Raw genomic sequence first — 27,802 nt, 5'->3', positions numbered from 1 at the left:
TTAGGTTTTACAATACAATTTTGTGGATTTAATAAAAAATCTATTTTATTTTTGAACATGTTTTGAGGTTTGTGTATATGTTTGGGTCATATTTCACCCCACAAAACAGAAATTTTGCATTTAAAAATTAGAACCTAAAATATATTTTCAAGTATTTTATGCTATTTTAAAGGTTCCTAATTTAGTTTTGGAGGTCTCCTTCAACAGGTTTACATGCATCAAAGGTCAAAAAACACTTTCATTTTCTCATAATAAACATTGCACATCACAACTTTTTTCAATAACTCTCATTCAGTCTATCTAAATCCCTTCTTTCCGTGAGCTACTCTGCTCTGATTGGCCAGTCGGCCCAGTCTGTTGTGATTGGTCTTCTGCTTACAGCGCATGTCGGAAACAAAACAACCTTACCATAACTGAATTTCAGTTCCGGAGGCTTCCTCAGGCCTCTGCGATTGTACACACTGACAGTAACGATGGCGTAGATTTTACCATGTGAATCCGAGCGTGAGTCCAATGATGATACATTGGAAGACCTAGCTATTCAACCAGAACCTCCATCGCCTCATAGACCTCATGGAGATTTGACTAAGAAGCAATCGTCAAAAGGTTCATAGGCGTCATTTACGGGGGGGACGGGTGGGACATGTCCCCACCACTTTTTGCCAGGGTCGATATTGTCCCCACCACTTTTGAAACATCTCGCGTCACGGATGTAACAATACAAATAAAACATCTCCAGTTAACTAGCAGCATTCGTTTCATTCATTTGTTAAATAAGACGCGATCTAGCGCTGAAATGTGTTGTCTTCACTCGGACGCGCGCTTCAATCCGTTGCAGAGATTCTATTCGTTCCAGAGAAATCACAATTCAAAATGCACACAAACGTGTCCCTGCTTCTCTGGGTTCTAATCCGCACTCGTATAGTTTTTTTTTCCCTCATCAAAACCGATAATGTTTATCAGTGATAAAGTATATCAAGATTCTTGATATACAACCACTGATAAACATTATCGGTTTTGATGAGGGGAAAAAACTATACCGAGTGCGGACTAGAACCCTCAACCCCCGACACGCTTGGCAAAAATTCTGCCACTGGACTATCACAATACATATGCAACGCAGGCGGATCTATGTATTTATTCACGTAAAAATTCTCGATTCTGACAACATTATATTAGATCTCATTTTACGACCAATTAAACCCAAAGTACCATCACATTTTTGGTCGGACATCATACATTTTTATTTATTTCAATCAGTAAGCTACAGGACATCGTCTTTCAAACCATGACCTGCGCGAAAGAGAAAAAAGAATGAATGCGTCATTGTACCCAGCACTTTTGAAAATGCCCTTCCGAATGCGTCTCTGTCCCCACCACATTTCAAACCAAACTGACGCCCATGAAAAGGTTATACTGCTGTTGTATCGCTGTGGTAATTTTAACCACTGACTCTTCACATCCTCATCCTTTGGTAGTTTTTACAAAGAGAATTTGCTTTTGCAGAGTAGAAAACAGCATTTTCCCGACATGCACAACATGAACCAGCTACAGTGTGTACAGCAGTTGAGGGCGGGTCAAAGTAGACGTTGTTTGTGAGGTCACGTATGCAGGTCACGGAAGTGAGACTGGCATTCCTGACGACTCGTTTAGGCGGTTCAGAGTCAATTATTTCTTTTGGGAGACAATGGGTCTCATTCACTAAGCATGCGTACGTATTTGTGCGTACAAACGATTTTTAGAACAAATCACGATTCACCAAAAAATATGTATTCTAAATTTACGAAAAAAATATAGGAACAACTGAAACCAATCGCACGCAAAAAGCACTTACTCGGTCAGCCTTATAATCGTGTTGAGAAGTTATATATCATCCTAACACGACTATAATTATATTTAAGTATGTTGCATTAATTGTATTAAATAATCCATATACAAAATTATATAATAAAATTATTAAATAATACAATTTAATTTTATCTTAATTTCATCATACACAGTTAATGAGTAAGAAAATCTGCGAGGTTTCTCTGAATAACGCAGAAATACGCGCATGTACAGCTGGCTAATGAGAGGTCTGCTAATCTGGGTCTGAATTTATTGTGAGAATGGCACACTTGGCATTGCTCGAGGTTCGGGCGAGAGCGCGTCTGCAAACAGCGGCAAGTTTGACGAGAGTGGCGAAAGGCTGTAAGGAAAGCGTATACGGAAAGCCCTTATTTTGAGATGTTTGGGCGTGTTTTATGCAAATGACTAACCTCGTGCACACGCCCGCTCATTTAGAATACTCCAAATTCACAGAACGATGTTAAGAACAAATTCATGTGTGTACGTCTTGTGAATTAGGCGGATATTTTCGTGAGAAGTTCTCCTGTGCGTACAAATACGAAATAATCCACGCAAATATTAGTGAATGAGACCCAATAACTTTATTTATTGTGCACTTTCGACTTTACAATTTTGCAGGCTGTTTACAGTCACAGACAGCTATTACACACTGATTGAAAGGTAATATTCGAAAAATCATAATAGGGGCACTTTAAAATGTACATGTTTTGAAGAACGTTAAGCTCGTTGGTCATTGGGTGGTTGCTACAGTGTTGCTATGCTGTTGCTATTGTGCTAAAATCACTGTAAAATGTCCTTTTGTGGCTTAAAAGGACTTTAAGATTTTGGCTTTTTACAGATTGCAAGAGATATTCCATTGTATTTTTTTTTGGTATTTTACATTCCACAAAGAAACTATGAGAAGCATTCAACAAAAAAAAGAGCAGTTCAGCCAGACATACTCACCAACTGTGTCACAAGGCTCATCTTTGTGGACACAAAAATCTGTTCTAGAGAGAAAACAAGACCAGAGACACAGATGTTAGCTAATAGGAAAGAAAAATCACAAATAATGTTTCGGTCATATATTACATTTTCGCAGCATTGAGATTAAACAGAGAGCATATGTAGACTGTTGTCTCATCATATTTCCTGCATTTAATCTCACATGTGTCAGAGATCTCAACAATGGCCACATTTCCACCGTCGGGCCAAACCGTTCTCTTTGCTTAACCGTTCCATTCTGTGTCGATCCGGGCCAGCCGGTACTGATATGGTTTCATTTTCCACTATTGGGCTGATAACGGAGCTCTTTGGAATGTAATATACAAATGTGCCAGTCGTTGCCTTGGTAACGCATCGGTTTACTGATGGTATGAGATGTAAATAGCGACCGCGTAATGGAAGATGATCCGATATTTCTTTACATTTTTTTTTATTAATTTGTGTTTACATCACTCAAATAGCCCACTTAGCCAGCTACAGAGAAACTGGTAGCCAGGCAACAGTGCCAACCATCCCAACCGTGCAGAGAACTCCGGGTCAAGAACGGTTTGTAATCTTGCCATGCCGAACCAGGCTCAAGTGAAAACATAACTGGAACCGGTCCTTACCACTCTTAGAACCGTTCGGCCCGACTGTGGAAAAGCGGTGTCCACACTATCCTCAGATACCAAAAGTCAGAGCTCCTAATATGAACTCAAACATTTCTCCTTTAATTCTTCCAAGAACGAATTGAGCTGTATTCTATTTACATTAATTATTACTTTATAACTCTGTGTTCTTTCAGTATGTCAATTATTGACTAATTTGTGTCTCTTGTTTCTCACAAGACAACTGACATCTGAGGCTAGATTGACACAAAGAAACATAACTGAGATGTGCATTGCCTCCTGGTGCACATTCATTTTCTTGCATATTAATTATGTATAAGAGAAATAAACTAACCAGTTTCAAGACAAAGAAAAAAGCAAACATAAAAAGCAAAAAAGATTTAGGAAACGGAATGAAAAGCTGATATAGAATATCTTGAGAAGTATATGTTTATCTGAAAATGTTTTGTGTTTGTTTGGATGCCATTTGCCCGAACCTGACCTCTGATGGTTAAATAATGTGGGAAAACCACAGCGCTGTTGCTGAAACCGTGTGCTCCTGTCCCCTTATGTGGCTTTCCTCTATTGGTTTAGGGAGTAACACTTCAAAATATCAGCAAATTAATCGAATCCAGCTCATGTCATGCTCGACTCTTGAAACGATTTAGGTTTCATGAGGATTGAACCAGCCACAATGCTCAAGAGCAACCAGACAAGAGTAGCATGAACTCAACATGACACCAAAACTTCAGACAGAGATGGCAGTAGAGCGTTGCTGTGACTTCTGATGCATAAAACCACTAACTAGCACTCAAAACTGACAATCAAACCCACTAAGGTGAATCACACAAAGCTTGTAAAAGAACATGTCTGGGGTTATATTTTACCCCAAAAATAAACTTTGCATTTAAAAATATTTTTGTGGTAACATATGTTCCAAAAAAATATTTTACAAATTAAATAAAATAAAACCATTTCACTCCAAAAAATGCATTTAAAAATGTAAAACCTAAAAATCCATGATGTGAATCTCCCATTCTCCATCACATCTCAAAGGTGCTCTATTAGATTGAGATCTGGTGACTGTGGAGGACATTTGAGTATAGAATGAGTATTTGAGTACAGAATGTTTTCTGTGAGGATTATGTTTAGGGATAGAGTTAGGGTTAGCAGATAGAACATACAGTTTGTACAGAATAAAAATCCTTATATCTATGAAAAGTCCCCATAAAACATGGAAACCCGTTATTTTACCAAAAATTGATAGTTTCATCCAGACTTGATTGATTGATTGATTGATTGATTGACTGACTGACTGACTGACTGAAGATCAGTGCTAATAGTTTTTTGCCACTACAGCAGGGCTAATGTGAGTGTGCTGAGAATTATGTCAGAGCTCTGTGGTCCTATGGAACAAACAGTGAATGTCTAATAGCCAGGGCTGGGTGTGAAATGGCAAACAGATGCTTTAAAAGGGGCCATTTTCCCACGTACCCATCTGATGACTGAGCAAGGTGCTGACAGCTTCACGTCAGCATCTGGGAACAAATCAATGTGAAGTTGCACTATACATACTTCAGGGCTCAGGGTGTCTCTGGAGAAGTGCAGACAGACAGAAGAGGGCAGAGAGAGCGAGCGAGAGGCAGAAAAAAAAAGAAAGAGACTAATGCAAACACCAAACAAGACTTGATGTCTGGATATCATCCAGTCTCACTTACAAAAAGCAGCATTGGCCCCCCCACTTCCTGACTGGCCTGAATTCAAACAGATTTGTCCCCACATTACATGCAGACAGCACAGCTCCTCCCCGCCACCAAAGGAAACCCATCTGACATCCAAGAATATCTAAGAGACTTTGTTTTTTTGCTTTCTCAGCACAATAAGAGTTGCACCAAACACTAACAAACAAACTAGACAAGCTCCTTGCTAAAGCACAATTAAACAACCCATCAGGGTCAACGTCAGTTCAAGCAGAAGGTACCTTTGAATCTCTCAATAAGCAGTCGACATTTAGGATTGAAAAGCATTCCTGAGTCTAGCACAACCATGTTCAATGCCTTCAAATCTTCTAACAACAAAAAGCTAAAGATGTCTGCTGTGCTTCCTCTTGTAATTGGCATTGTCAGGGCTGAACTCCAGCAGCCTCCAAGCCTGTAATTTGACTTTTTGACTCCAAACCATTTTTGAGCTTAAACAATAAATAACAGGTGAGGAGAGCCAGAAAACTACAAAAGTCATAATTATCTAGTTTGTTTCATTTAGTGTTTGTTCAATTATTTCAGTAATGTCTGTTTTTGTGCCAGATAAATACTGCTCTGATTTTAGAAATAAATGATCTGATATTCAAGTTATATAATTAATATAACAATGTCTAATATAATATTACATATCTTTAATAGTCAATTTCACATACGGAACAAGAAACATCTGGTATTTATGCAATGGTTTTCCATCTTTTAGGCTTATTATTATTCACATAGCACCAAATGATGTTGAAAATTTGTGATGTAATTTACTGGAAATTAACTTGTGCTGTTATCATTAACTAAAACTACAAATTTGTGTCTCTTGAAAAAAAAAACTTTTCCTAAGTCAGTCAGTTTAATGTAATTTAAGTTGAACCAAGTTGATTATACTATACAACTCGATTTTAAGGCAGCAAGTTGAAATTAGTGTAAATTTTCTACAGTGTAACTTTTTTCAAAAGAACACCTTGACTGCATAGTGTACTTTAAATTACGAGTTTGTTGATGTTTTGGATGCTAGTTTTAGAGTAGTTTCCCCAACACTGGTGGTACGACAAGTGGGCAACAAATGACAAACTAAAACATCAAAGGACCTTTGAGATGGTTAGACAGAAAAAATAAATCAAATAGGCTTTTAGAAAAAGAGAATTAACAAAGAAGTTGTTGTTTACTAAACATCAGACAGCTAAGATGGATGTCTCTTGTTTTGAGTCTACAATCATCAAACATTTGCAACATACGTGCTCTGCAACATGTCTCTTTGGCTGTCTGATGTCCCTCTATTCCAAAGCGTTTTTGATGTGGGCTTCTGGTTTCCCTTCCTGTTCCTTCACAGCTTAAGTGAATGTGACACACAGCTGGGTGCTGAAGACGAATCCCGTTTAGCCAAGGATGGCTAGGAATGGATACAGTTAGGCATACTGATTTCCATTAGCGCTGACATGGGGGACTGTCACAACTGCTGCAAAACTGTCCAGGCGAAACCATTTCTAACCTCATCCTGCATAACAGTAACTAATGCAGCTTTCCTTTCAACTCGGAAAGTCAGTGCAATAGAAGGACTGCAATTATTTTTTATGCACAGCTTGTCAGTGAAGCACAGCTCTGTGATCAATAGTAAATGCTGCTCCATCTGAAAGCACTGCGAGTTTGAGTCGCTTATAACGTGCAGTTGAGAGCCCTCTCTGGATTTCAGATGGAGCAGCATTTACTACTGATCACAGAGCCGTGCTGCACTGACAAGCTGCGCATAAAAAAAATATGCAGAAATACTGCGCATAAAAAATAGTCGCAGCCTTTGCCAAATCGCGTGTGGTTTAATTTCGATTAATTGTGCAGCCCTACTTCAAATATAACAGCAGAGTTTCTATTTTGTTTCTTTGTACATCAACCTCAGAGCATCAAGGATTTATGGTCAGAAGTCAGAGATATAAAATGGGATATATCCTGCATCTGACTTTGGATGGAACGCAGCTTAAAACTAGCTTACTAAATATCTATCTATCTATCTATCTATCTATCTATCTATCTATCTATCTATCTATCTATCTATCTATCATAAAACATGAAAACAAGACTTTGGTGCACATTCAACTTTTGATGCACAATCCTGGTCCACACTCAAGTTACGAGAGTGACAACTGCATTTAAATTCAGGAGTGAATCACTGTAAATTCTGTTCCATATTCATAAGGACAGCAGTTGCTCACTTTAACCTGTAATAATTTTAGATTGTGAATGCATTGTTGTGGATGATACTACATGGTAGCTGTACTGAGACAGCATCACTCCACCTGAAATAGTTCTTTAAAATGCACAAAATGAGCACAGATTGGTAAGTTAGGATTTTATGAGGGGTCTTAGTGAAGGGCTGATTGTGTTCAGAATGAGTTTAATCTCTTAGAAGAGCAGTGAAAAGCGCATCTATGTGGCCGTAGATACGTTAAGAAGATAATCTTTCTTCAGTCAGCAAGTGCCGAGCGAGGGACGAGCCACTGTCAACTCCTACAAAGCTGTGAGAGGGGAAACCGAGGCGCACCTTGTCAAGCCTTAATTTGCTTTGATGCATTCTCGCTGCCCCGAGCCATCTTGGCATGCAAGACGAGACAGATGTTGCTCCTGTACCTCGCATCCTTATAGAGAGTTCCTTTTGTATGCCAGCGGAGATCATATTTAACCCGGCGCAGGGGGAACAAAGGCACTCTCTGTGTGAGCTCGCTCTCCCTGCGAGCTTCTAGGGTCCGGGATGACAGATATTATCTGACAGGCTCACATGATTCGTTTTAACAAAAGGATTTTCTTTTTCTTTACTTTTTTTGACTCTGAAAATTACAGTACGCTAATAAACCCTAATCCCACGCCGGGAATGCAGTGTTTTGGCCGCCGCTAGTAATCTGTCGTACTGAAAAGATGAAGATTGAGAGCAAACTTGCCTCGCTGACAGAAGGATTATTAGGGTCTATCACAGCTCAGATACTGGCAGGTTCAAATTGTGTTGGATCTCAATAAAAGGGATGAAAAAAGGTTAAATCTGTCTTAAACAACCAAGAGCTGAAAGATACAGGACTTCAAAGGATGTGAGTGACAAAACGGAAAGTGAAAAACGAAGAAAAAAAAGAAAAAGAAAAGATGGACGGCGATGGAGAAAGAAAAGCGAAATGAAGAATAATATCTGTGCAGATGTGATAGGCCCAAAAAGTGTTTGGATGCAGAAATAACACTTAAAATATCTGAATGCAATTGCATTACTTTGCAAGGATCTCAAATGCTGCATGATCTTTTAACTTTCTTCATTGTTTTTGGTCAATGTCTTTTAATCAACTGGCGTATTGGTAATTTTTGTGGATGTATGAAGCTCTACTCAAGTTCACACAGGTGTGGGGTTCATTACATTAACTATGAACATGATCCAGTAATATATCTACTAACAGTGTTTTGCTCGTGCTATCTTTCTTTAAATAAATGAATTATTAAATAAATGAAATGAATGAAATAATTGTTGGGGTCATTCTATGATTGTTTAAGCATGATTAATCATTACCTGGTGACCAGCACAGCCACGTCCACAGGAGGAGGGTCATCTCTGCTCCCAGGAACATGATTGCTACCCAGGTATCGTGCGCCGTATTCCTCATGCTGCCAGTGACAGAAGCTCTCCAAGGCTTTTTCGCCATGATGGCCCACCTTCAGCTTTTCCTGAGAGCACATTGGACAATATCTGAGCATTAGAATATAATTATAAGACTATGATACAGCAAAGGTTTAAATTAAATGTTTCCCACTTTATTTTGTAAGGAATAACCTTCAGTGGTCATTTAAACATGATCTGCCCAGTCACCTTACATGCTGGTGAACTGCAGGATTTATTTTTTCCTTTAAAACAGTAAGACATAATGAATTCTGTCCCAAACAGCCTCGTTTTCATTTGCCTCAAATTAAATATGACATCTACTTACAGGACTAAATAGTTTACTCTTCAAGCCAGTGGATTTTACTTTAAAGACCCAATAAAATTGGCGAGAGCAGTATTTCCTATTCACACAGGAAAGGGGGCACACAAATCAAATTTGGGCTTAAACAGCCTTTATGGTGTTTACATGAATCATGATTTGCTACTTTGCTACTTCCTAGTCATTATAGAGAGTGTTTTATTAGACAAAAGTTTGTTTACACTACCGTTCAAGACTTTGGGATCAGTAAGATTTTTTTATAAATGATTATTTACTTATTATTTTAATACTTTTATATAACAAAAAGGACACATTAAATTGACCAAAATTAAAAAAAACTTTTACATTGTTACAAAATCATATTCAAATAGATGCTGTTCTTTTGAACTTTCTATTCATCAAAGAATCCTGAAAAAAATGTGTAACTGTTTCTACAAAAATATGAAACAGCACAACTATTTTCAACATTGAGCACCAAATCAGCATATTAGAATGATTTCTGAAGGATCATGTGACACTGAAGACTGGAATTATGATGCTGGAAATTCAGCTTTGCATAACAGGAATAATTTTTTTTATATATATATATTTATTTATTTATTTATTTTCAAACAGAAAACAGTTATTTTAAATTGTAATAATATTTCACCATATTACTGTTTTTACTGTATTTTTGAACAAATAAATGTAGCCTTGGTGAGCATAAGAAACTTCTTTCAAACACATTAAAAAATCTTACCAATTCCAAACTTTTAGTGTGTGTCTCTGCATGCATGATCAGCAATATTTTTGGTCCAATTTTAAATGTGTATCTAATAAAAGTCTGTCAACTTGTAGAAGTACACCAGCACATATTGTTTAGCATCAAAAATAAAAGTCTCCATGGGATCTTTAATTTCTTTATGAACTTCCACTGACATAAACGTGGTCTTTATTGATTCATCGATCACACAACGCCATCAAAATGGCTTTGGAAATTGCTGGTGTAATTCGGCTGGACTTGAAGTCAGTTTGTTTCAAGCATCTCTAAACCCATAATTTCCCTGATTTTATCTTCCTGATATCAGAGATTGTGAGTCCAAAAGGTTTGCCCTGAAGCAACAATACACACACACTAATGGCTATTCAGTGACATCCTGACATACGTAATTTTACACTTTAGATGTGAGTACTCAAAAAAACCTTCTCGCAATCCAGCAATAAAATGGAGGGGAAAACCAGTAGTTAAAACACACACACACACACTGAGCAAGATAACATCGCAGGTCCTGAAAATAGGAATAAAACAGCAAGGGAGTGGATAAATGGTTGAGTAACTACATACATAGATCTGGTTGTTAATCTAGTGTGTGTACATCAGAGGGTCACACTTACTGGACGGGTGTGCAGAAGAACTAACTTGGTGACCCGGATGTTGAGCCACACACCCAAACTCTGGTGTTGAAACATGTTATAAACCTATACAAAGAGAACAAGACAAGAGAATTAACTTACTGATCAAATATGCAATATCACATATAAAAATAAATATTACAAAGTTTATGTGGCGAGCAGGACGAGGTCGAGGGCTGTGGGAGGACGGCGCGAGGCCAGTGGCGTGACTACTGATCTTCACGGTCGTCGCTCCTCCTTTTATGCTTCCGCTCCTCCATGAGAGATGTGAGACCGGTGCGTAGCGCAGGTGTCGCTCATCACTCATCACGCCACCGGCCTCACACCGCTCTCTCACGGCCCTCGACCTCGTCCTGCTCGCCACAGTTCAGTTTTGAAAGTTATGCTATTGTTTAGCAGTTGACCAGTTTGGGTTTAACAATAACCAAAGACAAAGCTTTGATGGAATACTTACTTAAAATTCAGTTAAAATATGTATACACTCAAAACATGAAGAATCTACTATTTAGTAGTCAAAGATAAAGTGTCTGTTAAATGCCAAGCAGGCACGTTATAAGCTGACGTTGGTCTCAAAATAGCCCGATATAACAGCTAGGCCGATAAGTTATCTGATATTGGGCTATTTTGATACCAACATCAGCTTATAACATGCCTGCTTGGCATTTAACAGACATTTAATACCATTACATTGAAGTGAATATAAAATAAATCTGAGAAAATACTGTAGACTCTTTGAAGTCATTGTCTCAATTGTAACAAAGCAAAAATGGAGTTTCAGTTGGTAAGTTCGATTAATTTCTGTGAATTAGTTCAAACTGTCTTTTTGAATTAATTAATTCAAAACACTGATTCAATGACTCAGTTTTTTGTATTGGTGAGGTTTTATTGGTTAAATACCGTTGGCCAATAAACAGTTCCAAAATCTAGAGACACCTTGCGCAGATAATGCTAAATCTTGTGTAAATACTGAGTAAAAGCATCGCCATTTGCCAATTCAATCTCAGCCAATTTGCTACACAATAACTTCTGATTTACAACATGCAGTATCTCTATATAAAGGAAGATAAAATAATCAAGAAAGAAATAGAGTTGAGCTTTCATCACCCTCACAGAGTAAGCTGTGTGATTCACAATACAAAATTTGTACTATTGTACAGAAAAAAAAATCAACGACAATTCCATGCGGGGTAAAGTTAATGAAGAAGTATAGAGCTCAACTGAAGGGAGGATTCAGATATTGATGAGTAACCAGCATCTGGAGGGGAATATCAGAATAACAGCACGATTTTCCACAGTGTTGTCGAACTCGTCTGTGAAGAATGGATTTATAAGGTCCTCAGGGAGGACAAAAGGAGGTGTACTTTCTTACAAAATCCCACACATCTGGGCAATTCATTTATTTTTACATTAATCTTCATATGACTCATCATTGTCATTAGAGATACAGTAGAGAGGGCCGTTCTTGAATTGATGAGCTTTGCTTTACCACAGCAGATGCAGTGAGGTGTTGTTTTGTGGACTGTTTTACAGATCAGTATTTAGTTTGCTTGTACTTTATTACACAGGCTTGTTTCCAGACGCTCGCAGCGCACACTGTGTTTACGAACCTGTTCTGAATGAGAGTGAGGTCATTCACTCTCGGATGAACTGAAATACACAAATCAAGAAAAATTTGCGCTGAAAAGACATGAAAAGTTATTTTAGTGGCTGACCTTATTGCATATGCATTTGTAGGAGTTTCCCTTTCAGACGTAACATTTATGGGAGGAGAGTATTTAAATGATTCATGCAAGGTGATTTACTAAGGTTTGCACTGGTCAATTTACTGGTGTTTGTGACATTATTTACCGCCCAAAAAAAGCATGTCTTAAACCAGACGCTTGTCACAAGTGGACAAGCACGCATCTGAGGCGGCGTTGGTGACACGTTGTATTAGTCGTTATATTTGATTATTAAATAATTAATTTCATTTCATTATAAATCACATCAAAACATTTTACAATCCTACTAGCCCTTTATTTAGATTAAAAACCATTCTCATTCATTTGGTGAGGAACATAGCGTTTTGAGCAGCATTTGCAAACCCTGTCATGCTGTTGGCCATATGCCACTGCAGCAGACGCATAATTGATTGTTAATTTAAATGACGATCGATCATGGGAATTTGTGAAAATTGACATCCCTTCAGTTCTATAATTGAAGTTTCCAGGTCTAGTAATCTTACTGTTACCTTTCTCAGACCAAGGGGGATTATAAGTGCTGCTGCTAATGTTTCAAGTTTTTCATACAAGTAGTTCACCAGATAGATTATTATATATAGACTTAATATAGTTTAGGCTAAGCCTACCCATATAGATTTTTATTTAACATTTATTTTATGTTGCTTAATGTTTGCAACGGGTGAGCCAGTGCACAATTATTTTTTATGTATTTTAATTTTCTGTGCATAATTTATTTTGTTAAACTACATAAATCCCATTCTGTACCGTATCCCAACTGTTACAATAAAACATAATTTGAGCAATATAACATGCATTTTTATTCAGTATATAAGCAATATTTTGCTTTTTATGTTAAAGACTCTATTGATACCGTGAGAAATGTACATTCTCAGGAAAATAGCCGCTTATCAGTTAATCGTTAATCGATCGATAAGGTCAATCAATTAATGATTAATGAATTAATCGATAATTTGCATCCCTAGTTCCAACACAAGTTTAATTACAAATATCCAAAAGGCAACAGATGGTGGCAACACACATAAATGTAAGAGACCAGACAGAGAATGAACGTGAGGATACAACTTAAATAGGAACTCAAACAAGATGATCAATAGAACACAGCTGAAACAAACAAACTAATAATGACTATAACCAGGGAGACAAACAAGTGGCGGGAAGACACGTGACAAATGAAAACAAACTGAAAGTCCATGTAGTCCAATCTAACTGAACATATTAGTGACATCACGCCCCCTTCCGGAAAGGCGCGACCTCGCGGCGTAGCAAAATGATGACAGAGGGAGGGATGGAGGGGGTTTACCCCGGATTTCCACCAACTGCGGAACGGCTGCGGATCAGCTCCGTTGCGTGTCGGCTCCGTGCTCCGCCGTGCTTCAATACCCACCAGGTCCGGATTTGTTGCGGAACGAATTCACGTATGATCGCGCGATATAACAATCTGCCCTGTGCTGAATTGCTGCAGAGCTCTCCGGCATCCGGCAAAAATAGAAGCTCTGTGTATCTGCTCCGGAGGGTTGCGGATCGCCGGAGCTGGGACGGAGTCGGAACGCAGCCGTTCCGCAGTCAGTGAAAATACACACATTGACTTTAATGGAAACCTATTGACTCCGCCGCCGTTCCGCAGTTGGTGGAAATTGCCAGTTAGGAGGAGTACGAGGATGTGGCCAAGGGTTAGTGGCAGGATGTGGTGAAAGGATGGTGATGGCAGGATGACAAGACCCCGATGGTGAAGGTGGAGAAAGCCTGATGGCGCAGACCCAGAGCTCCACAGAGCCGACAGCCCACGGAGGAGATAAAGGCGGGAGGAGACACGATGTAGTAGGTGTGGCTGCCGACATATGGGGGATGACCAAAGGAGACGAGGACCCAGGATCAGATGACACAGACAGAGCCGGGTCAATGGAGCTGAGCAACATCGCTGGTGCTGGAGAACCAGGCGATGCCATTGAGACGAGCGTCGGAGGCGGAGCTGGAGTACCCGAGGACTGGTGCAATGCCGGTGTGACAGAGGACAGAGGCGATGCCAAAAAGGAGGAGGAACCCGCTGCAGCCGTAGGGGTGGAGGGACGGAGCGCAGCGGACAGCCCGTATGTCTGTGGCGGAAGTAGAGCGACAACTGACCACGGGGGAGCCGGTGGGACGAGGGAACCTGGTGGCAAGGCGGAGACGTCAGGCTGACGGGCCGAGATGTAAATCCGGCTCTGGATTTGGCTGTGCTCTGAAACGGGGCCGGACGCTCTCCAGACACCTAAAAACGGCCTCCCTCCAGTTAAGTCTTGTGGTGTCTGTCTGGGAGGTCTATGGGGTGGTTAAAGTTCACCCCGATCCAGAACAAGGTCTTCAAGGGTCTTGTCGTCGAGGGGGCAGGTGATGGCAAGATGGCTAAAGTTCAAAAGATTGGTGCTCTCCTAAGCCACCAAAATAAATTGGGCATTTATATCCAAATTTGGAGGTCTGCTCTTCTGTCACAAGTGGTTGCAGGCAGACAGATGAAGACAGAAGAATAAAGTTCCAACACGAGTTACAAATATCCGAAAGGCAACAGATGGTGGCAAAACACGTAGACATAAGAGAGACCCGACAAAGAATGAACGTCTACTAACTGGTAGATTGCATTGGTCATTTGGAAATGATCCGGCTGCGTCTGTGTTCTTTAATTTGCGCTTCGTCAATAGATCACAAGCAGAACTTTCCACTTTCCACTGGAATTGCGCTCTCACGCTAAATTACCCTGTTTAGTAAATCTGGCTAATAGACAGCACTCTCATTTTTGTAACAGAGCCCATGTGATAAAAGAGAAGTGTGTGTGCGTGAATGTGTGTGTCCGAGAGCTGCCGACTCATGAATGTCACACACAGCACAGCTGCGGTGAGCAGAGCAAATGTTACACTCACACACTCTCTCCCAACCGCTATCCGTTACTCTAGTGTCCAAAGGCTCTGTTACATGCAAAACATGCAAAATATGTAGTGTAAACAATCTAAACCAGGTTTATTATTGTTAACTAAAACTAAAAACTAAAAATATATTTTTATTTAATTAGCTCATATGAAAAAAGAGTTAAATAATTTGTTTATGCTTTGTTAACAACTTATTAGTTGTAAATAGTTCTCACTTTAGATTAGGGTCACGGCTAATAAGAAAATGTCATTAATTAAGTGCTTTAAACCAACCTTTATTAGACATTAATTGCATTAGTATTATGTAGGGTAGGTTTAGGGGTAGAGTTAGTGTAACAGGATAGAATTTAGTTTAAACAGTATAAAACAACATATGCCAACTGTGTGTGTGTGTGTGTGTGTGTGTGTGTGTGTATTTAAATAATTATGTATTTGTAAACAATTTAAAGAACACTGAAAATTAATGTGATTAATGTCTAATAAAGGTCGGTTTAAAGCACTCAATTAATGACAGTTTTCCATTTTCCCTAATCTAAAGTGAGAACTATTTACTTCTAATAATTAAAAAAAAAATTAAAGAAAAGATTTACATATGTCAGCCTATATATTATGTGAATATGTGACTCACCATGTTCATAACGGTGAGCAGGAAACGTTGGGAAGCCTCAGCACCGTGGTACTGCACCATATTTGCGTCAGCCACCACGACCGTCTCCACGGTGAACTCTCTACTCAGCCTAATGGCGTTCCTCCTGCCACGCACCTCCTCTGCTCCTTTTGCCCTTTTCTCCTTCTTCTTGTCTAACACACACACACACACACACGTACAAAAATGGAACTGTTAGGCCAGAGAAATACTGTACACTACCATTCAAAAGTTTGGGGTCGGCAAGATTTATTGATGTTTTAGAAAGTCTTTTATGCTCACCAACGCTGCATTTATTTGATCAAAAATACACTAAAAACAGTAAAATTATTAAATATTATCACAATTTAAAATATTTGTTTCTATTTTAAATATTTTTTTAAAGGGGTGGTTGATTATGATTTCACTTTTCTAACTTTAGTTAGTGTGTAATGTTGCTGTTTGAGTATAAACAACATCTGCAAAGTTACAACGCTCAAAGTTCAAAGCAAAGGGAGATTTGCTTTTAAAGAAATCATTTTTTAAGGACTACAACAAACGGCTGGTAGGAACTACACGAGCTTCCTCCCGGGTTAGTGACATCACTAACCCTAACATTTACATAAACCCCCACGCAGTCCATGTTGAGAAGAGGAAGAGTTGTTGTAGTCCAGCACATTTGTGAGTCAGCTCAAACTTTAGCATCCGTCTTTTCACATGCAATAGAAAGTCACTCTGTGTGCATCTCACAACAGTTCATATACAAGCGATTTATAGATTATCATGACAGAATATGCTAATTGAAGATAGTTAACTCCACATCAGCAACATAAATTCATCAACTAACCATTCAGAGATGTCCTGTTGCATTCTACATGTTGTCACTTCTTCTTAGTCTCTCCATCTTTGTCTGACTCCGGTTTAAACATAAATGGCAGAATATGGGATGATTATAGTATCAAAATGATTAACACGTGCAAGCACACTTATCAATGAACTTGATAGATGTTGCAGAAATGTTTTATCCATGCCTTTCAACTTGCGTGTGCAAAATTCAAAATTGAATGAATGTGAAGCAATTTGTACAAATGGAGACATTTTTGTGAATACAAATGTTTTCCTTTGTATTAGTGCATCATAATTTGCACATGCAACACAGAAGATGTGCATGTGTGGATCAGGTGACACGCGTGCATTCATTGACGTCTTTTCTTTGTCGATCTCATTTGATTCATTTGGATTTTGAGACTTTCTTTTCGCGGTTTTTAAGCATTTCACAACCCACACACAAACAACTACAAATGAATAGGCCTGGTGCTAATTATTAATGTGTGCACAACTACCCATCTATTTGACAAATTCACAAATGTGCGTCACTACATTTAAACTAATACAATACAACTTGTGTGTGCAAAATACAAAACAAATACAAAACCTCGATTTTGTATTAATGTAGGCCAGAATTTGTGCATGCAACAAGTAAGATGTGCAGTTGTGGATCAGGTGACACGCGTGCATTCATTGACTCGTTTCTGAGTCGATCCTATTTGATTCATTTGGATTTTGAGACTTTCATTTCGCGGGTTTCGCCTTGCACGATCCACACACAGCTGTCTGAGAAAACCTGCTACCACTAGATGGCAGTATTCTGCTAAAACAGACAACGGCAGCATAATCAAGCGTTTCTTCCGCATTTAAGACGCTTAATGAGAGTGATATTGAAGCACCAAATTTACACAATAATATAGGCCTACCCTATTAATAAAGCATACTTTATAGAGGTAAACAGATAACATCAGATTATGAACACCCATAGAAAACCATAATAAAACGCTTAACGTGCAATCGCGCGTTGCATGTTCAATAAGGTGTTTGGCTACTGAGTTTAAATATCACCGTCTTACTGCATTGACGTTAAGCTTTTTCTTTATAATATTATGCTCTATGGGAGGAAAACTATATAGCCTACAGACAAGAGACTACATGAACGCAACGTACGGCGTTTCAAGTTAATAAAATGTTCCTTCCCGAGCCTGTTAAAAAGAAAAAGCTTAACATGAAATTCTGCAGTTGCGTTTAACTTTGCATGTGAAGGGAGAGCAACCGGTCCGAGAGCGCAGTGAAGTTTGATATTCGCCACATTTTATAAAGGGACCATCTGCAAACTCCACTCACAGTCAAAAAAATATAAACGTCCAGTCATTAATTCAAATGAACATACTTCCAAGGTTAAGACTAGTGGGCAGACTGACTTAGCCTACTGTTACTGTATGTCCAGCCAATATCTCGATTGAACAGTACAATTTTTTAAATTACTGTAAATTGTTTTTCTATTCATGTTCATGTAGTCTCTTGTCTGTAGGCTATATAGTTTCCCTCCCATAGAGCATAGTATTATAAAGAAAAAGCTTAACGTCAATGCAGTAAGACGGTGATATTTAAACTCAGTAGCCAAACACCTTATTGAACATGCAACGCGCGATTGCACGTTAAGCGTTTTATTATGGTTTTCTATGGGTGTTCATAATCTGATGTTATCTGTTTACCTCTATAAAGTATGCTTTATTAATAGGGTAGGCCTATATTATTGTGTACTAAATTTGGTGCTTCAATATCACTCTCATTAAGCGTCTTAAATGCGGAAGAACGCTTGATTATGCTGCCGTTGTCTGTTTTAGCAGAATACTGCCATCTAGTGGTAGCAGGTTTTCTCAGACAGCTGTGTGTGGATCGTGCAAGGCGAAACCCGCGAAATGAAAGTCTCAAAATCCAAATGAATCAAATAGGATCGACTCAGAAACGAGTCAATGAATGCACGCGTGTCACCTGATCCACAACTGCACATCTTACTTGTTGCATGCACAAATTCTGGCCTACATTAATACAAAATCGAGGTTTTGTATTTGTTTTGTATTTTGCACACACAAGTTGTATTGTATTAGTTTAAATGTAGTGACGCACATTTGTGAATTTGTCAAATAGATGGGTAGTTGTGCACACATTAATAATTAGCACCAGGCCTATTCATTTGTAGTTGTTTGTGTGTGGGTTGTGAAATGCTTAAAAAACCGCGAAAAGAAAGTCTCAAAATCCAAATGAATCAAATGAGATCGACAAAGAAAAGACGTCAATGAATGCACGCGTGTCACCTGATCCACACATGCACATCTTCTGTGTTGCATGTGCAAATTATGATACACTAATACAAAGGAAAACATTTGTATTCACAAAAATGTCTCCATTTGTACAAATTGCTTCACATTCATTCAATTTTGAATTTTGCACACGCAAGTTGAAAGGCATGGATAAAACATTTCTGCAACATCTATCAAGTTCATTGATAAGTGTGCTTGCACGTGTTAATCATTTTGATACTATAATCATCCCATAGCAGAACAGTTTCTGACATTTTAGCTTGTGTCTGCGTGAGGTAATCGGAGCTGCTAAAACACACACTCTTGAAGCTCCGCCCACTGTGTCGGGAGCTGCAGCTCATTTGCATTTAAAGGGCCAGACACAAAACGGTGCGTTTTTGCTAACCCTCAAAAAGTGACAACTTTAACATCAAAAAGTGACAACTTTAACATGCTATATAAAAATATCTGTGGGGTATTTTGAGCTAAAACTTCACATACACACTCTGGGGACATCAGAGATTTATTTTACATCTTGTGAAAAGGGCATTATACCACCCCTCTTTAAATGTAATTTATTCCTGTGACAGCAATGCTGAATTATCAGCATCTTTGCTCCAGTCTTCAGTGTCACATGATCCTTGTTTAAATCATTTTAATATGTGGATTTGCTACTAAAGAAACATTTCTTATTATTATTATTATCAACATTGAAAACAGTTGTACTGCTTAATATTTTTGTGGATGACAATTTTGTGGAAAACAAATTTCAGGATGTTTTTATTAATAGAAAGTTCAAAAGAACAGCATTTATTTGAAATAGAAATCTTCTGTAACATCATAAATGTCTTTACTGTCAGGTTTGATCATTATCAAAAGTATTTTTTAAAGCATTTCTATTAAAAAAATTATATTCTTTTGAATGGTTGAATACTTTATGCAAACATGAATGCTTCATTAACACATTTCAAGCGTGCATACTAAAATCCAGATTGCATGTACTTGTGCAGGGTATGTTTCATGTCTTAGCATCAAACCTGCAATTATTTCAGGAAATGTGTTTTTTGTTACTCTGAAAGACATACATATGTATACAAAGACATCGAGATTGATACATAGGACAAACACAGAATTACAGTTCCTGGAGCTGATAAACAAATCAACAACAAACAGAAAGAAACTCTTCAAACATTACGGCTATAAAGCACAATGTTTGACTGAACCTGCTGTCAGCTCTAAGCAGGGGACACATTCTGGTTCTAAACAAGCACAGTTCATCCTCAGAATTACACCACATATGTTGTGTGTGCACAGTTAGACCTGATCTCAACAAAGGCCACAGCTTTACTGTAACCAAGTCCAAACCTTTGAGAGAGCCAATGTCCACCAGAAATAAGACCAGACCGAAAGAACAGAGACAGAAATAAAACCAAAACGGTTTTATTGTGACTGATTGAAAGGTACATGTTCAAAAAATATATTGTTTTTGTAACTTTTATATGCAAATTTAATTGGGCGATAACTATACGTAAGATGAGGCAATGAGGATTTGTATTATTATTATTTTTTATTAACCGTTTTGAAGTTATATGAACAAACACAAAAACATAAAACAGTCGGGACAACATTATTAATAATAATAATAATCTAGATTGCCTCAGTCCACAAATATATACAAAATAATTATTGAAAAGAAAAATAAATACATAAATTACAATATTCGCAATTGTTTTATAATACAGCAGATTCACCACAGGAGAGGAAAATGAATGTTAAAGCTCCAGTCCGTAACTTTTTAAAGTTAAAAATAATCCAAAATACTTATATTTAAAAAAACTTATTCTGCCAGTGGTCAAAACTATCTGCTTGCCATAGCTAGATTCAAAACGGTTAGCTTGTAATAATGATTTTAATTCCAGTGGTACTGGTGGGTTTCCGCGGGAAATTCGAGCATGTCTTTGCGTCATTACGTCACACCCGTACACATAAAGAAGGAGTTTCGGCTAGCCGGCTATAGGCTACTGCGCGTGACGAGATGTTTAGATGTACACTCACCGGCCACTTTATTAGGTACCCCATGCTAGTAACGGGTTGGACCTCCTTTTGCCTTCAGAACTGCCTCAATTCTTCGTGGCATAGATTCAACAAGGTGCTGGAAGCATTCCTCAGGGAGTTTGGTCCATATTGACATGATGGCATCACACAGTTGCCGCAGATTTGTCGGCTGCACATCCATGATGCGAATCTCCCGTTCCACCACATCCCAAAGATGCTCTATTGGGTTGAGATCTGGTGACTGTGGAGGCCATTTTAGTACAGTGAACTCATTGTCATGTTCAAGAAACCAATTTGAAATGATTAGAGCTTTGTGACATGGTGGAAGTAGCCATCAGAGGATGGGTACATGGTGGCCATAAAGGGATGGACATGGTCAGAAACAATGCTCAGGTAGGCCGTGGCATTTAAACGATGCCCAATTGGCACTAAGGGGCCTAAAGTGTGCCAGGAAAACATCCCCCACACCATTACACCACCACCACCAGCCTGCACAGTGGTAACAAGGCATGATGGTTCCATGTTCTCATTCTGTTTACGCCAAATTCTGACTCTAACATCTGAATGTCTCAACAGAAATCGAGACTCATCAGACCAGGCAACATTTTTCCAGTCTTCAACTGTTCAATTTTGGTGAGCTCTTGCAAATTGTAGCCTCTTTTTCCTATTTGTAGTGGAGATGAGTGGTACCCGGTGGAGTCTTCTGCTGTTGTAGCCCATCCGCCTCAAGGTTGTGCGTGTTGTGGCTTCACAAATGCTTTGCTGCATACCTCGGTTGTAACGAGTGGTTATTTCAGTCACTGTTGCCCTTCTATCAGCTCGAACCAGTCTGGCCATTCTCCTCTGACCTCTGGCATCAACAAGGCATTTCCGCCCACAGAACTGCCGCTCACTGGATGTTTTTTCTTTTTAGGACCATTCTCTGTAAACCCTAGAGATGGTTGTGCGTGAAAATCCCAGTAGATTAGCAGTTTCTGAAATACTCAGACCAGCCCTTCTGGCACCAACAATCATGCCACGTTCAAAGTCACTCAAATCACCTTTCTTCCCCATACTGATGCTCGGTTTGAACTGCAGGAGATTGTCTTGACCATGTCTACATGCCTAAATGCACTGAGTTGCCGCCATGTGATTGGCTGCTTAGAAATTAAGTGTTAACGAGCAGTTGGACAGGTGTACCTAATAAAGTGGCCGGTGAGTGTATAGGCTTTTCTCGCAGCACTTTACATAATTAAACTTATGGCATCCAGAAAGATCCAAACAACAATCATCAGTGTCAACTGGAGATTCAGCAGTTATAAAACCCAAAAGACTTCGTACTTCGGATTTAAGGTGGCTAGAGAAAGAGAAAGAAACCGTCTCATGCGAACACAAGGATTTAAACATCGGCGGGGCTTTTGAAAAGTGCGTGAACTCCGTGTTTTGAAGGGGTTCAAAACGGAAGAAGAGACGGCTTTTTTCTGCTGAACAAGTAAGTTAAGACATTTCAATAGTTCAATCGTGTAACAGTACGTTTTCTTAATTCACACAGTTATGGAGTTTCCTTTGTTGTGCCTTTCTCGTTTTGCTATTATGGAGAATATGAATTCTGAACTACACAGGTAACCATAAAACACATTAAATTTAACATTAGTCACGCAATGCTGATGTTGTTAACATGAACAATTTGAGAACAAAGTAGGCTATAATTTGCACGGTTGCAGTAAATCTCGTTGATTAAATCTAACGAAGCTTATCATGTCGAATGCTTTTTCCCCCTTAGTTGGTCAGAAAAAAAAATGGATGTTACTTACTTGTTCAGAAGACATTTTCTTATGAAAATTCTTATGTTGGTCAAACTTTCAAAAAGTGAATCTGTGATTCTGTATGACAGTATCCACACAGCGGTGACTGACAGCACCACTCGCCTCAAAGCACTGTGTTCATCCGCGCTGTTTCATGCCGATTTACAACCCACGTAAAGATAATAATTCCGCGAATCACTGCAGTTACAGATTTCGAACAGAGAGATGGCGACAAAGAGGAAAAGCTACGGACTGCAGCTTTAAACTACCAAAAGTCCCAAGAGAGGTCGCCATGTGGCTTCAAATCTTTTTTGTGAGCATAACTCCCCAAAATGTAACTGTTCGGCAATGAGGATTTGTAAGGTAAATGGCTGACAACTGATCCCGTCACAAACCTGTCAGCAGGTCAAATCCATTCATAATACACTTTCACCACAACCAACAATCACACACAAATGGTATAAGGAACAGATAGCTTTCCACCATCTGGAGTCCAGTTTTGGTTTATTTGCTGGGTTGCACAAACCCACCGATTTGTCCTTAAAGCTACCAAAATGTTAAATGATGGTTCAAACTGTTTCGCTTTGTCTGTTTTATCGTTAAGTAAAAAAAAAAAAAAGTACTAGCTTTGACTAATACCAAAGTACTTTTAAGACAAGTCATTTCACTTGGCGGCCATCTTTGAAACGTCTCTCGGGCATGCAAGTGCGGCTCTTTGAATGGGGAAACATCAAATTCTCTTAAACTGTTCGCCAAGCTTAAGATTAAATTTCATATTTGAAATCCCCAATGAAATCTGACAACGGTCTCATAAATTTTGTTTCTAAAAGCTCGAATCATGAAAAAAAAAAAAAATCTTCATGCTGGACCAAGCTAATGTGCACGCGCAGTCCTAAGCGCGCGTCTCTGAACACTGACCGTTACGACAGGAACCGGAGCTTCTAATGGCAGCTGCAGTGACGCGATGACTTTACCAATCAGTGATTGGCTCTTATTTAGAAGGCGGGACTTATTCTGCCATATTGCGTGTTGCACTTTCTCTCGTTCATGTGCTTTGGCATCACATATGAAACATTGCGATCAAAAGATGGAAACTTCCGCTAGGAAATAAGCACTTCTGTGTGAATACAAGCAAGTGCTACGGCATTGATGTACTGGTAACTTATCTGCAAACTATAAACATGTCAACTTTAACTTTAACTAATGCAAGTTTACAATATCACATTATGAAGCATTCAGTGTAGAACATTTAATCCTAAAAATGGCTACACCAGTGTTGTTATTGTTAACTTAAACTATAAAAAAAAAAGATTAATTGAAATAAAGCTGAAATAAATATAATTTTACTTCAAATATAAAAAATTAAATGACTTAAATTAAAACTTAATAAATTAAAGCTAAATATAAATGATTTTTTTTTTTACAAAAACAAGTACAAGTACAAATCCAACTTTCACTACTGTGCACCAGTAGTGAAACAAAAAAGCAATTTGAAAACTTGTAAAAATGTGTTTGTTCAGTTGAGTTCTCACCCCCCATAATTCATTGGGGCTCTGATGGGGGTCTCTGCTGTATGTTTACAGGTGTTTAGAAAATGTGTAGTTGTGTGAATGTGTGCGCATTTATAAATGACTAACACAACATATGGTGCTAATGTGACGCTCTTTTTGCAGCACAAACATTTTTTCCATTCTCAGCTGTTTTCAGGCAGATCTGACTAAAGAGAATGGAAACTAATGGTGCCTTGGGCTTCCACACAAATGACACTGAAAATCACACATTAACTAGAAATGTGCTGAAACCATCAATAATTCCTGCAGACAGATACAACCATAAAACAAGTAATGAGTAAGAACAAACCATTATTAATGATCAGAAAGCTATCACAAAACTGTCATCTAGAGCTGTAATAATAAGACTTATACGGATGACTCAGGTGGCTTCTGCTGTTCTGATGTCTTAAAAGAACAGTGCACACAAACCTTGATGTGTTTGATCTTCTGTGGAAGACAAAAGGAAAAGTTTAGCAGAGATTTCCATTCCATACAATAAAAGTGAATGGAGACTGGGGCTGTCAAGTGCCCAAAAATGACAAAGCAGCACCATAAACAGTCTAAATGACTTGTGCACTACATAATAACCATATCGAGTCTATGTATTTGTATAGTGCTTTTGTCATGCATTGCTCCCAGTGAGCAGCCAAAGGAAAAACCTCTAAAAGATGTTTAGATGAAGAGGGAGAAAAACCCAGAGAAGAACCAGATTCAGCTAGAGGAGCCTAAACTGCAATAATTGCACATATGCTAAATATCATTTATTCACATAAGTGTAAATGCAACCATGTGTTCACTGAATATATCCATTAAAATGATTTCATTTTTTTTTTTTTTTTTTATTCTAGTCAGAAAAAAATTTAAGGATAATGATTTGTTTGGACTACAGTGAATCGTACTGTTCAAAACTTTGAGGTCAGTAAGATTTTTCTTTTTAAATAATGCTTTTGCTCAGCAAGGATGCATTATATTGATCAAAAGTTACAGTAAAGACATGTATTACATTTTTTACAAAAGATATCAAATAAATGCAGTTATTTTGAAAGTTATATTTATCAAAGAATCCTGAAAAAAATATGTAAGTTTCCATTATCATATTGATAAAAAAAAATGTTTCTTGAGCAGCAAATCAGCATATTAGGATGATTTCTGAAGGTAATGATGCTGAAAATTCAGCTTTGCCATCATAGGAATAAATTACATTTTATAATATATTCAAATAGAAAACAGTTATTTGAAATTGCAAAAAGTATTTCACAATATTACTGATTTTAGTACATTTTTTTATGAAATAATACAGCCTTGGTGAGACTTCTTTCAAAAACATAAAACAAAATCTGAACATATTATAGCTTTCTGTGCAAGATAAACAAAACAAAATATTTGAAACTTTTTCCGAAATTACAACATTTCTGCATATTCAAAGTTGTTTTGATCTTCAATCAGTTATGAGACATGAGAATCAATAGTGTGCGTAAACCTGGCACAACACATTTCTATGGACAATATTTGAAGATTAAAAATTCTGTTAAACACGTTTATACTCCATTTAAAAGAGGCTTTATATGTGTTTGGAACAACATGAGGGTGAGTAAATGATGACAGGTCTTTTATTTTTGGCTGAACTGTTCCTTTAACAATCCATTTGTTTATAACATCCTCTTGATGTTCATAAGTCTTAATAAAAACTCATTCGAGTCATTGATACTTTTGGATGTGCTCACTTCAACTCTCCACAACATTTAACCTGATTTCTGTCAGGTCCATTAAGTCAAGAACACACAGACAAAATAATTAAGAATTATTTGAATAGATTGCAAACAGGTTGATGTTCCTGAATTGAAATTGGCGGTATGGCTCTGTTCAGGGAGTCCTCTGACCTTTCATGAGCACCATGAAATAGCAGAGAGTCAGAGGACAGCAGCAGCAGCATTAGGGAACGCTCACACAGTTTTAGACTGTGAGAGCTAAAATATCCCCCTGTGAACAGAGCAGCAACATGACATAGCAAATGCCACGTTATGCATAAGGAGGAGCTGGGGAGGTGGCGGGCAGCAGAAGCGAGCAGCGAGCTAGCAGAGCGAGCAGCAAGCATGTATGAGCAAGGTGAATGAGCTTAAAATAAGGCGCCTTGTTTGAGCTTGGCCATTGAACAGCGAGGGGAGTTAACCAGCTAATGCAGCTCAGCTGGAGCAGATCAGCTGACGGGACAGTGTTGATAGCAAATAGCATAAGCAGCAGCTTGACTACCTGGCCTGCCAGAACTGACGCTGACGCTCGATTTCAGGCCATGATGCTGATGTGTCCATTCCAAAATTCAATTAATTAACTGCCGATAAATCTCTCAGTCAGGCCCCTGAAGCTTTGTGAGGGGCCATAATGGTGAAAACGGTGTGAATGACTATAAATAATATTTTCATGCTGAAGGGGAATCATAAATCACGTACCCAGACCTGCACAATCTCGTGTGTGTGTGTGTTCATGCTTTGTGAGGGCCATCAAATTGGTAGGTAGAAGAAAAATGTTTTTTTTCTGTATAACAGAGCTGAAAAATGATAGTCTTTTATAAAAAAAAAATTGCCTCCATAGCTTAAAAGACTAAACGCTGTTTTCTATGGAGTTATGTTTAAGTATCAACTTTGACTAAGATGTTTCTCCCAAAAGGGCTTATAATAGAAATAAAACAAACAAATGAGCCAATAGTTGACAAAGTTGCAGATAGCAGCTCAGAGAGTTTTTTGTTTTGTTTTTTTGTTGTTGTTGTTTTGCTCTCAATTTAATCTAATTGCAGTCTAGGAGAAACAACCAAAACAACTGAGATGTTAATGAGATCATTAACTCTATTAACATTAACTCTTAGCACTTAGCTTTATTATCGCCCATGCTACCAACCTGGTACACTTTTTTAGCTCTTCAATGGCCATGTACACACGGTAAAGTTTCAGGAGTGACAACTGCATTTAAATGCGTGAGTGAATCCCCTAAATTATCATTATTGTGTGTGTACGGAACATGACTCACTCCCAAAACTGCGATGATTGACACCATATGGTCACAATAGCTACGTTCTGGCGTCTCGCGTGTTTGGTTTCCGCTATTTTTGACCAAATTAATATAACAATGACAAAAGGCTTGTTGTGTTCAGCAATTTTAACTAAATCACAGTCATCTGAGGCGTTTTGTTTATGCTTATGCTTCAGTTCCATACACACTGCGTAGAATATTTGTAAATACTACCTGCATTATTTAGGAGATAATTCGGGATAGATACCCTCAAACTAATGCTGTAAGAAACTGGACGGTTAGAGGAATACATTTTCTCTTTATTCTGTCATCCTTTACTCACCCTCATATCATTCTCAACCCGTACACTGTTACTCTGTGAGAATCAAGCAGAATAGAGATTCAATGTAGATTTTTTACAGTATAAATCACCATTCATTTAGTGATCCATCAGCTTTTAACCACTGTGCTTCTCCCTTTAACAAATACACTGTAAGTCA

At 38.3% G+C, this 27,802-nt stretch overlaps 1 protein-coding gene across 2 annotated transcripts in view; it reads right to left on the bottom strand.

Moving 5' to 3' along the window:
• adamts17 (ADAM metallopeptidase with thrombospondin type 1 motif, 17) overlaps positions 1-27,802 on the bottom strand; it is a 155,096-nt gene that overhangs the window by 116,375 nt on the left and 10,919 nt on the right. For both annotated transcript variants that reach the window (XM_056239563.1, XM_056239564.1), the window contains exons 4-7: positions 15,777-15,949; positions 10,489-10,572; positions 8,706-8,860; positions 2,794-2,837 (exon numbers count right to left, since the gene is read on the bottom strand). In XM_056239563.1, coding sequence (XP_056095538.1) covers positions 2,794-2,837; positions 8,706-8,860; positions 10,489-10,572; positions 15,777-15,949 — 456 coding nt within the window. The remainder of the gene's footprint in view (positions 1-2,793; positions 2,838-8,705; positions 8,861-10,488; positions 10,573-15,776; positions 15,950-27,802) is intronic.

The sequence above is a fragment of the Rhinichthys klamathensis genome, unplaced genomic scaffold, assembly GCF_029890125.1.
Source record: "Rhinichthys klamathensis goyatoka isolate OS25496 unplaced genomic scaffold, OSU_Roscu_1.1 h1tg000567l_1, whole genome shotgun sequence".
NCBI lineage: Eukaryota > Metazoa > Chordata > Actinopteri > Cypriniformes > Leuciscidae > Rhinichthys > Rhinichthys klamathensis.
The sequence above is the reverse complement of the archived record's forward strand: the minus strand, read 5'-3'. Positions and strand labels throughout refer to the sequence as shown.